The sequence below is a fragment of the Orcinus orca genome, chromosome 8 (genome assembly GCF_937001465.1).
Source record: "Orcinus orca chromosome 8, mOrcOrc1.1, whole genome shotgun sequence".
NCBI lineage: Eukaryota > Metazoa > Chordata > Mammalia > Artiodactyla > Delphinidae > Orcinus > Orcinus orca.
In genome coordinates, this window is record NC_064566.1 from 27179141 (window position 1) to 27191972 (window position 12832).

The window sequence follows — 12832 nt, forward strand, 5'->3', positions numbered from 1 at the left end:
CAGGTCCTGGTGTAAAGCAAAGAGTTAGAGTTTCTTTGACAGTTGTAGGATGTGCATCTGGTCATTTTTACATGCATGTTTATTAGAGACTGCTGCTTTAAGTTGGAATTTGCCATAGTATTTATAATTTACTGTATCAGATCCAAATTATATATTGTATCATATTTTATTGCTATGTTCATTACATTGTTGGAAACAATGTAATTGTGTCCTGATGGAATATGAAAAAAGACTATTTCTCTTCAACTGGGACACATTTAGGTTTCTTTTTATATTACTATTGATTTCCAAGAGTGCAAAATAATACTTTTCTGTCACAGTGCATACAGTCCTGCATGATGTCTCAGAGCCTGTCACAATGCTGAAGTTCCAGCAAAGGCACTAGACTCTGAAAACATTATCTAAAGTGTTTTTGTTTCCCATTCCTTTATAAGATTAATTGAATAGAGCATTCTGATTAATGACTCCATTAATCAGACTAAATTGATATGATCAATTCTGGACTTAGTTTTTGAGGGAAGAGATATCTGTCAACTGAAATGCTGAGGAATGATCCTCTAAGATTTTTGTCTTTTAGGTTTATGTAAATCCAGGAAGATATTTTAACTTTGGTCATACTTCTGTCCATGAAGGTAGATACTCATGAAATATCATAAATAGAATTTTACCTTTAATGGAAAGGCAGGGCTAATAAAGATACTGTTTTAAATAAACAAACTTGCCTTTGAAACTTATTTCGCTACCTTGTAGCATGTGTGTATATATGTGTGTGTTCAAGTAAGTCTTTTCAAAACATGAGATGTTTTGTTTTATATAGTGTTTCTATTATAAATGGCAATTATTTAAGAACGCCTTCTTTCATACTGAAGAAACGAATGGAAAATATTAAATAAAAATAAGTTCTCAGAGGGGCAAGAAAAAGGCTGCCTGAAAGCATTGCACGAATCATTGTCTCCACCTAGTGCTGACTTTCAGGAATTAAGACTCCAAAGTCCTTAATGATGCTGTAAAGTTCTAATTTATGTTATGCACGTGTACAGTCATTATAGCTGGGCCTGCTAGTGCCATTATAGTTAAGAGTCTGTCAGTTTTTCATTTATAAAACATCATATTAAGAGGTCTATTGCTTTTACATAAAAGCTCACACTGTGCTGGAACTCTGCAGTCCAATGGCCTTTGCTGTATGTGAATGTTTATTAACAGTGTTATGTTGAACTTGACCAGCTCCTTTTAAAGACACCTTGATGGGGTGAAGTTACATAGGCATCTCATTCAGAAGGATGACTCTTTTCATCAATAACCTGTCCTTTACCTTATGGTAATTGCCCTACACGCATCAGACCAGTGGACATCTAAAAACTCTATTGATGTGGCAGGCCCTGGATTTTTCATAGGCTATAGTTCCCACCCTATGGCACACAAGAGGAGACTAACAATTTTGGCTACTAATGGGAGGAAAGCAGGAGAAAGTAGTTTCATGGAAGTCAAATGAAGTCAGGTCAAATCAAGAAAGTGTTTTTAAAAGGAGGGAATGATCATGTTAGACCCTGATGTTAGTTCAGTTATGTCTTGAGAAATGACCTTTGGTTTCAGTGATGTTAAAACCCTGATTGGGCATTTTCACTGGAGTTTCTGAGATCTCTAAAAAATCTAGTTGGAATTGGTTTAAGAGAAAAAAGGGAGGAGAAGAAGAGGAGATGAGTCTTTTACGGAATTTGCTGTAAGGGAACACAAAGAAATAAAGCAACAGCTGGAGGTGGACAGTGGGGTATAGAGAAAGTTCTTTTTTTTTTTAAGATATCAAGCTTTCAGACATTATGCAGATGGAATGACCAGAAAGGCAGGAAAATTAATAGTTCAGGGTGGGAACAAAATCCTAGATGAGAGAGGATAAGGATCTAGCCAACAAGCAGAAGTGCTGGCCTTAGATCGGAGCTCATTTTTTCCCCCTTGTCTGGTATAATAGTATTTTGGGAGAGAGAATGTATTTTTAAAATTGTCTTGTGGTTGAAATTGTGAAATTTAAACTTTCATTTATATCTAATTTTGTGTCATTTGTCTCAAAGTGTAACTTGTTCAATTTTTATTTTAAAACTGTATTGAAGTTTAATTTGTTAGTGTTTGGAAATATTACAATGTTTCAAGAATTATTGAGAAAGACACATTTTCTGTTAACAGATTAAAATGTCTATAAGTAAATGGTCATACTTCCATTTACTAGTTTTAGCAGTCAAGTATTTTATGTCCTTACTTGTTACTTAAAAAAAGTTACCTACATCTGTGACTCTATTTCTGTTTTGTAAATAAGTTCATTTGTACCAGATTTTTAGACTCCTCATATAAGCGGTACAAGGGGGTAAGCGGGGAAGGGGGGGATTAATTGGGAGACTGGGACATTGACATATACACACTACTATATGTAAAAAAAATAACTAATAAGGACCTACAGTATAGCACAGGGAACTCTACTCAATACTCTGAAATGGTCTATATGGGAAAAGAATCTAAAAAAGAGTGGGTATATGTATATGTATAACCGATTCACTTTGCTGTACACCTGAAACTAACACAACATTGTAAATCAACTATACTCCAATAAAAAATTTTAAAAAATTTACCAAGTAGTTCATAATCTGTTGGTGATGTAATGACGTCTCCCACAGGGATTATATATATGTTGGTTTCTCTTTAAATGTCTAAAAAGTTTTGCTTGATTTTTTTTCTGTTAGTTTTGTTATTTATGTCATTGTTATTATAAATTGACTGTTATTCTACTTTGCCTTCTGCCTCAAATTCCACTGTCTATTATCCCAATTTTTAAAAATGTATTCTTTCATTAAAAATTACTTTTATTTATGTCTCTTGTACACAGTAAATTATCAGATTTGGGTTTTTAATTCAAACTGAGTTTTTGCCTACCTAATAAGAAGTACTCAATGAATATTTTAAAGTGATATTTAACCTTGCTAAATTCCTTTTTGTCTTTTATTTTGTTTTAGGTGGGCCATAAAACATGAAGGGACTGGTAAGCCAGGCCAGTGGAAACATTCCAGAGTTGAAAATCCTCTCTGGAATAAGCTTACCTACATGTGGCCAGTCCTTCCCAGTGGCCAACTTAATGAGGTTGTACTGCTTAGTATAAGACATCGTTGTTGAGCCTTATTTTAAGTCCCAGTATGTGGTCAATGTGTGTGAAAATTTCCATGAAGTTTTTGATTTGCAGTTGTTAGGTGCAAGTGATCAATTGATGCTGTTGTTCTATCAATTAATTAGAAAGATGCATTTAAGTCATCCAATATGGAATGGGTATGGAATTTATTTCTTCTTCTAGTCTGTCATATTTTGCTTTATATATTTTGAAATTTAGTTCTAGACACACACATGTTCAGAAATATTATATCACCCTGATGAATTGAAACTTTTATCATTATGTAGACTCTCTCTAGCTCTAGTAAAATTTTCAGTTATCCAATACAAATAGAAATATATCAGCTTTTTTTGTTGTTGTTATTTGCCTTATATATCTTCTTTCTATCCTTTTACGTTTTATATTTGTATACTCTTCTGTTTTAGGGGAACTCTCCAGTAATCAGCATATAGTTAATTTTTAAAAATGGTCAGACAATCTTCATTTCTAAACCAAGGGATTTAGTCTTTTCTATCTATTGTAATGACATATATATTTGGATTATTATCTGCTTTTTTCTCTGTTTCACTTTTCACCATTCTTATATTCTTTTAGGTTAATTTTTTTCTTGTATTTTTACCATTTGCTAGATTGGAAATTATATCCTCTATTTCCATTTTTTTTTTGTTATTACTTTGAACATTTTAGCTTGCATATGTAAATGATCAAAATCTAAAGTTAACAAATATACTTACTCTTATCTTAAATAATTGAGAACATTAGAATGCTTTAACATCAGTTGTCTGATTTGTAACTTATACACTATTAGTGTCATCTATTTTATTCTTATCTTAAAAAAATTTCCACAAGATATTAACATTGTTGTATGTGGTTAATATTAATTTAGATTTACTCCTAATTTTTTCTCTTTCTTCTTTTAAGTCCTTGTTATATCTCAGTCCTTCCAGCTGGGGTTACTTTCCTTTTGCCTAGTATACCCTTCTTTTAGTTTTTGGTAGCAAAGAGTTTTTACTTATCTTAGATTACTTAAAAATTTATTTTTACTTTTACTAAGTGAACTTAGTCTTTTATTTTGCCCTCATTCACATAGGGTATTTTCACTTAGCAAACTGAAGATAACATCACTGACTTTGCTGTTTTTGAGGAGTCAGCTATAATTCTGAATATTCTTCTTTTGAAGGTAATCTGTCTTTTCTCCCTGACTGCTTTTAAAATCTTCTCTTTTCTTTGGGTCTCTTCAGTTTTTTTATTTTTCCTGCTAAAGGTTCTTGAATCTGTGGATTGATATCTTGCATCATTTCTGAAAAATTATCACCCATTATCTCTTCAAGTATTATCTCTCTTATCCCCTCTGTTCTTTATAGAAAACTCTGATTAGGTGTATGCTAGACCTTCTCATTTTGACCTTCTTGTCTCTTAACCTCTCTTTTATATTTTCCATTTCCTTGCCTCTTTATAATGTATTTTTGGATCATATTTTGAAACATTTCTTTCAGATTATTAATTTTCTCTTCATCTTTATCTAATATGCTTTAAACTGCAAGTGAGGTCAGCCCATGGTATGAATTCTCAATGAAGATTATTTTTTCTTCCACACAGAGAAAATGTTTGAGTTGGTCTATTTTACTTGCAACCACTGAGAGTTATTGTCTCTGGCTTGCCTTTTCAATGAAATTTATCCTTTTGTGGTTCTTGTTTTATGAGAGGAGAGGGTCTCCTGTTAGAATTCCCACCTTGGCTGGGCCTTGAAATTCTGGGTGAAATTCTGCACCCTTCCCCTCAAGACCATGGAAACAGAAGTTTGCTGGGTTTGGAAAACTTCCTCAAGATAAGATCCAGCTTCAGCACTCTGTTTACCGCCCTGGGTCTCTAATATGTCTTGCTTTATTGCTAGGTCAGTGATATGTTCCAAAAGATTTTTAAAAAATATTTTATCCTGGGCTTCCCTGGTGGCGCAGTGGTTGAGAGTCTGCATGCTGATGCAGGGGACACAGGTTCATGCCCCGGTCTGGGAAGATCTCACATGCCGTGGAGCGGCTGGGCCCGTGAGCCATGGCCGCTGAGTCTGCACATCTGGAAAAAAATATATATATATATATTTTATCCTGATTTTTTTAGTTGTTTTGTCAAATTTTCTGGTCTCAATCAAGTTTTTTCTTTCCCCTTAAATCACAATTCTCTATGTGTCCTCAGTGATTGAATCAATGAGTCTCATCACTTTAGGGGAAGGACAGATGGAGTCATTCCAGCTGAAACCAAGAATTCATTGTTTAGAGCCTCAAATATGCCCTAATATTTAGACTGTAGTGAAGCAACAGTCTAGAAATCTGAGGCTTTTTTATTTAGAGAGAGAAATGAGATCTTCAAAATACCAGAGGCTGTGGTTTGGGTAGCCTGAGCCAGTGGCTAGATGAATTATATGCCTAAGACTCAGGGTTTGCAGCATAGTGAGAGCCAACATAGAGCCAGGGGTGAAGAGGTGGCACAGAGACAAATAGGCCCAGCATAGGCCAAGAAAAAAGGCTGTGAGTTGTGCTAATTGTAGGCTTTTCTTCAGAGGTTTAGGAAGGCTAAAACCTAGAGAGCAGAAAGGATAACTTACTTCTCAGCTGGAGGTGAACAGGTATCAGCAGGTTGCCCAGTATCCAAAGAGGAGAAGAGCACATCCTTAGAGATCTTTGAGGGTCAAGGACAAGTACCACATATAGACCATGAACCCTTTTTCCCAGTGGCATATGGTTTATTGAACTTTCATCTATGCCCAGAAACCACATTGAGGCAGGGGAAAGGAAGGGTATATCCTTGAAAAGAAATAACAGTTCTGGTAAGAAGTTTGAACATTTAATTTGATTCAATATGTATCCAAAAGTACAGAGCTAAAAACTAGACAAAAAGGCTTTTCCAAATTGGCAGAAATGGGGACACTTCCAATTGGAATATTAAGTTTCCCACCCGCCTGGAGGTGGACAGGGATGCCTCATAAGGAAGTGTACTTTCTTATACACGGAAAGAGAACAATTTATAATTATTGTAGACTTCACAGATATTGTGCTTACATTTTTTTCAACCTCAGTATACAGGTAAAGTAATTCAGTTAACTAATTAATTGACTTAAATGATGAATGGTAATTATATTAGGAAATCTAACTTAACCATATTCCTTTTAACATTTACCTTTTAAAACAATAACATTTTTGCTAATAGTTTAGAATTTGCCAACTAAATGATCTTAGGAATGAAAATGGATTGCCCCACAGTTCTCTAGCCATTCAAACAGAACAGTAGCTTTTAGTGAAATGGTTAAGAAGTCACTGTACTCCAACAAAACCCTGGCTTTGACCTGTAAACTAAACAGAAAGGACTAAGGCACTAAATAAACTAAAGTGAGGAAAATGGACCATGTATTTCAAAATGACTCAGCCTAAGGATCCTCTTATTTCTTGAAATGTTTGAGGAAGAGAAGGAAACACTTACCAAGCAGAGAACAGAGATAGTTCTCATTCCAATTCAATGCACTCTACTTGACTTCAAGACTGGATTCATCTTATGTGAAGGAACCGTATTTTCTTCCAGCCCCACTTCCACATAATTGACTTTTTAAGCAAAAAGATGATTTTATCTATGTGTAATTAAGCACAATTAACTTTTCCTTGGAAAGACTTTACATATAAATAATCTGTAATTAGGAAATGTGATATTCATATTGTGGGATTCAGAACCCTTTGATCACTATAAGCATACATGTTAATTTTATTCCAGATTTAATCTACCAACTTTATTACTTATCTAACCACTATTTATTATATATTTAGGCAATGCAGACAAAGCAAAAATGGAGACAGACATGGTCCCTACCTTCATGGAGCTTACAGTTTAAAAAGTATAGGCTGTGTGTCAAAAAGGAAGGAACCAGAAAAGGACAAAGGCAGACTCTGTGAATAAAGGACAAAGAAGGGAGAGAAAGAAGAACTCACAGAAAAAGTTTGGTGTCCCATTTCAAGGCTGTTTGCTGAGCCAGTTTATTCAGCCAGAGAGTTAGTATGAGGAAAGTTAGCTAGAAAGTTGTCTGAATGGGCTTGAAAATTAAGTCAAACTATTGAATCTAAGAAAACTATCTAAGAAACACTATCCTGAGTGAGATTCAAAATCTTCTGCAAATTCCTTGACTAGAACTTTTCAACAAAGAATGATGACCAAGGGAAGATTTCAGGAAATATGTATAATGAGAATTTTTTTTGTGGTGACTCAGAGTACATTAATACCAAACTATTTACCTCTCTCAGTGGTGGCAACTGATTTCACCTTTTTCTCCTTGTTAAATATTATTCTTTCTAAAAGGCAATTGATGTTATGTTTTATGAGCAAATAAGATTTCATGTATCTTGGTACATCAGTATTTTTAAAATATGTTAAAACCTCCTAAAACCACAAGATGAATGAATTATTTTGGTTAATTCTGTGACTAACTTCACTGGAATAATTTCTAGAGACTCAGGTTCTCACCCTTATGGGAAAAGTCATAAATTGAGAAGTTGTACTTCTTAACATTTAATGGTAAAATGCAATGGATTTTCATATTTGAGGATGAAATCATTGCAAAAAGTAAATCTAAAGAGACTTAAAATTTTAGAATGAGCCACTGGATAGTGATTTTAATCTCTCTAAATTACTGAAGTAAAATATATCTATTTGGAGGGGCCCATGTTAAACAAAGCATGTTAAAAGTACATATTAATCTGTTAAGAGATGATGATAGCTAGCTGTCAGTATAAAGGGAGGAAAAGGAGATGTAGAAAGGCCCAAAAGAAAAAATTGAAGAATCTATTAATTTATTAGTAATAAATAGATAAGGGAGGGCCAATTTGACTAAGAAATTTAGGTCACTGGTTAAGAGCTGGACTCCCAAAAGAAGCACAAGCTGCCTCTGGTTGTGAGAGAGAGATGAAAAAGAAAAAGCAGAATTATCAATGTAAGGGAGCACCACAGCTCATCAAAGGTCTGCTGACCACGCAGCTGTGCCATGGCGTAGTGTGAACACGTAGAAAACCAAAATGAAATGAATGGGAACATTAGAATTCCAATGGAGAAAATGGAAGGAAAGGAAACAGCACTCCAGTCAGTTTAATCCATGTTTTTGTTGTCCTTCATTATCCTGACACCATATTTCTCTATTTCTATGAAAGACAATGTAAAAGTGCCTTAAACATTAGAACAAGGTTTGAGGTAGCTTGAAAGAACTGCCAGTGATAGCTCATACATTTGGAAAGTTTTGAAACCCATGATAATTGTTCATCTCTTTGGATTGAGTTTCTGTGATGTCATGGAGAAGACTCTCGGCCTTCATTCATCTAACTGGAACGCAAAGGAAGCCATTTGAAATCAGCAGTGCTGCGGTGGTGTTAAAGCCACTGTCTGCGGTGGTTACCACCTGTTATGAGACATGTTTAGTGAGTGGAAGGATCTAAAAATAACTAGGGGCTAAGATAGCACATTTCAGATAAATTCATCAGCGTTATGGCATGTTTAGGATATTGAAAAACAACCTTAGTACTGTATCTTAACTCTATGAACTCAGACTGACTTCTCACAGACTAAGCTCAAGGGAGAATTGCCTTTCCCTTCCGTGGTTCCGAAAGAAAGAAAAGGGGGAAATATTAGCTATTTTACACAAGATGTCAATGTGACAGTCATTTTTTTTTAAATAAATTTATTTATTTATTTTTGGCTGAGTTGGGTCTTTGTTGCTGCGCTTGGGCTTTCTCTAGTTGCAGCGAGCAGGGACTACTCTTCATTGTGGTGCGAGGGCTTCTCATTGCTGTGGCTTTGTTGAGGAGCATGGGCTCTAGGTGTGTGGGCTTCAGTAGCTGTGGCTTGCAGGCTCTAGAGCACAGGCTCAGTAGTTGTGGTGCACAGGCCTAGTTACTCCGCGGCATATGGGATCTTCCCAGACCAGGTCTCGAACCCGTGTCCCCAGCATTGGCAGGCGGATTCTTAACCACTGCACCATCAGGGAAGCCCTTGACAGTCATTTTTTAACGAGAAGACTGTTCTTCTCTTTCTCCTCCACCAATTCAACCCTTGCTACATGATAGTTTGTCTAAAACTAGTACAAATTTTGATTTGCTCTGAATTGCTTAATATTTTTGTTGTGGAAGAATTACAGGTCCGTCTTGAACTTACTTCTTGAAGAATTATACAACTCCACTCCTCCACCACCTCTCATATTAAGTAAAACCCTTATACCCTTATAGGAAAGTTTCAAATGAAAATATACAATGTTTGTCATAACCTTTGGTATTTCTTCTCAGTAACAATAGTAAGGGAAAGTGACCCCATGTTTCTCCATTCATAATAATAGACACATATCTAAATAAATACTACCCTCTGCAATTTAAATTCTCAGGTTCTCAGTGAAGGTCAAGAATACAGTAAAACTTCATTAATTCAAATTTCGCTTATTTAGAAGTACAATAAGTTAGACTCATGGTATGCCACTATTATGAACACATTTACTAAGCAAAATATTATACAAAAATTATAAAGGAAAAAACATTAGACTGAAAAACACTCATGAGAGTTTTAAACATTTATTTATATTGCTTTTCTCCTAATTAAATGAAATTAATGTTATTTACTGACTCATCTTGCAAACAAATTAGAGCATTAGATGCCATTTCAGAAGATTTAATCTTCACAACTTTCAGATATTTTTTATATTTATTTAAAACGCATTTCCTTGAACTATATGATTGTTGAGTATAATTGCAAGATTCTAATAGCTCTTCAAGGGAGTATAAATTAGTAAATTATTACTTGCTGTACTAGCTTTAAAAAAATGTTCTCCCCTTCCATAAACTAAAGGCCATGTGTCTTGGTCTGTACTGGTCTAACGTGCCAGCACATCTCCCCAACCCCTGTGTATCTGTATCTTGGTCATGTCAGACGGACACTGACAGGACACCAGGACCACCTCTGCAGTGATTGCCTGAACTTTTTGCCTGCTCAATATGGCTCCCCCTTTTGGGGGGTATTGGTACCTATATCCCCTTTAGGAAATTTCCTCTATTTTTAGTTCATGTGGACTATGGCATCTTTGCTTAGGGTCCTCAGAAAGAGGAGCCTGAGGCAAATGGCTTACGTGCTACTACTTAGTTAGGGAGTACAGTCCCAGGGAGAAAGAGTAAGAGACAAGCAGAGAAGGAAGAAAAGCCAATATAAGAATGTGCTATCAAGCTGTCCTCCAAGGAGCCTTTTAAACAGTATTCTTAGGAGAGTTTCTCCTGGAGAAGAAAGAGGGAAGAATTTATCCATCAGCTTCTATCTCCCTTTGGTCAAAGGTTTGCCCAAGGTTACACAACTGGAGTGGTGGGTTAAAGATTCAAATACAGGAAGTCTGGCTCTAGAGCCCTTGGCCATTCATCACATGTTCTCATAAATGTTAGTCATTGATAAGAACTAAGGAGAAAGTAGAAGCAAGGATAGTGGGCAGGGCAGGATTTGGAAATTTTCAGTTGACAAGAGATGTGGCTTCACTGAGGTGATATTTGAGTACAGACCTGAAGATCAATAAGATCTCTACGGAAAGAGCATTCCAGGAAATGCATAGAACTGAGATGCTGTGTTTGATGGATAATGAAGTAAATGTGGCAGCAGCAGTGTGAGTGAGAGGAGAGCAGCAGGACATAAGGCCAGAGAGAAGAGAGGGCTACAGATCATGCAGGGCCTTGGGCCATTGTAAGACCTTTGGCTCTTACTCCAAGATGGGAAGCCATTGACAGGTTAGGAGCAGAGAAGTGATATGCTCTGACTGAGTATTAATAGAATCATTAGGATAATAGAGAAAAAAGGGGCCAAGGTAGAAGCAGGAATAAGCAGTTATAAGGCTTTTGCAATTTCTAGGTGAGAGAAACTAGTGTCTTTGTCCGGGGTGGTGGGAGTGGAGGTGATGAAGTGTAATTGGGCCCTTGATATATTTTGAAAGTGGAAGCAGGTTCTGCTGATGGATTAAGTTAGAAATAAGTAACAAAATAAATAATTAGAAAAGGCCTTATATTGAGAAATTTGAAAAGATATTTTGACTAACTCACGGGATAATGAAGAAATCCTAATGAAAATTTTAAAAGGAAATGTTTAGAACCAAAGAAAAATATGTGAGATGCAGCTAAAGCATACTTGAAGGAAATTTACAACTTTAAATGCTTATATTAAAAGAGAAGAGAGACTAAAATTTAATAATTAAGTATCCAACTCGAGAAGTTAGGAAAATAACAGCAGAATGCACTCAAAGAATTAGAAGGAATTATCAATAGTAAATTAGAGAAATCAATATAACATATGGTAAGTATAAAACAGAACCAACAGTCAAAAAACTGGTTCTTTTAAAATATTAATAAAATGTATATACTTGGCCAAACTGATTAATTTTAAAAAAGCAGGTAAATAATATTAGGAACAAAAGAAAGATATAAGTATAGATGCTGAGAAATTAAGAAAATAATTAAAGGATATTATAAGTAAATTTATGTTAATAAATATTATAACTTAAATAAAATGGCCAAATCCTGGACAAAAGTAATTTAACAGAATAGAATCAAGAAGAAATGGAAAGCTTGTATAGTCCAATAATCATAGAAAAAAATAGAATCAGTAGTTAAAAATCTCCCCACAAAGAGAACACCATTACCAAATAGTTTTATTGGCAAATTCTACCAAACATATAAGAAACAAAATTTCAGAATATTACAAAAGAAGTAACACTTCCCACCTCATTTCATGAGGCTAGGATAAACTTGATACCAAACCTTGATGAGGATAGTTTAAGAAAATTACATGTTAATATCATTTATGAACATACAAGCAAAAATCCTAAAGAAAATATTAGCAAATTAAATACAGCAATCTGTAAAAAAGGTAATACACTGTGACCAATTTGGATTGATCCAGGAATAAAAGATTAGCTTAAAATTTTTAAAAATTAATATAACTAATATATAACCAATGAAAGGATAAATAATAATATGAGCACATCTCAATAAATGTAGGAAAAAGAACTTTACATAACTCAACATACATTTAAGAAAAAAAATCTTAACAAAATGGGATTGATAGGAAATTACTTAACCTGCTACAGAGTATTACAGTCCTAAACAGACTTTAAAAAAACTAATTGAGCTGTTTCTTAAATGTATATGACATGGTAAAGGGAGAACAAGAGCCAATTTCCAAAGAAGAATAATAAGGTGAGGGTACTTGCCCTGCCAAATATCAAGATTTACCAGATATAATCAACACAGTATGGTACTGGACAGGGAGAGAGAAATTGGCAAATTGAAGAAAACAGAACACACAGAAACAGACCCACACTTAAATGGAGGTGTCATATTTTATAAAATGGTTACTGCAGGTTAATGGGAAAGTAATTGTTGCCAGGACAAAAGAAAGAGAGAGAGAGAGAGAGAGACAGACAGAGACAGAGAGAGAGAGAGAGAGAGATGAAAGAAAGAAAGAAAGAAAGAAAGAAAGAAAGAAAGAAAGAAAGAAAGAAAGAAAGAAAGAGAAAGGAAGGAAGGAAGAAAGAAAGGAAAGAAAAAGAAAGAAAGAGAAAAAAGAAGGAAAGGAAGGAAGGAAGGAAGAGAGGGAGGGAGGGAGGGAGGAAGGAAAGAAAGACCTTGGACCTTGCCTATC

The 12832-nt window shown here is 35.0% G+C and overlaps 1 protein-coding gene across 1 annotated transcript in view; it reads left to right on the forward strand.

Moving 5' to 3' along the window:
• Positions 1 to 3003: 3003 nt before the first annotated feature.
• LOC101283879 (doublecortin domain-containing protein 1) overlaps positions 3004 to 12832 on the forward strand; it is a 77803-nt gene continuing 67974 nt past the window's right edge. The window contains exon 1 of the mRNA XM_033409848.2: positions 3004 to 3123. Within this exon, the coding sequence (XP_033265739.2) occupies positions 3088 to 3123 (36 nt within the window). The 5' untranslated portion in view covers positions 3004 to 3087. The remainder of the gene's footprint in view (positions 3124 to 12832) is intronic.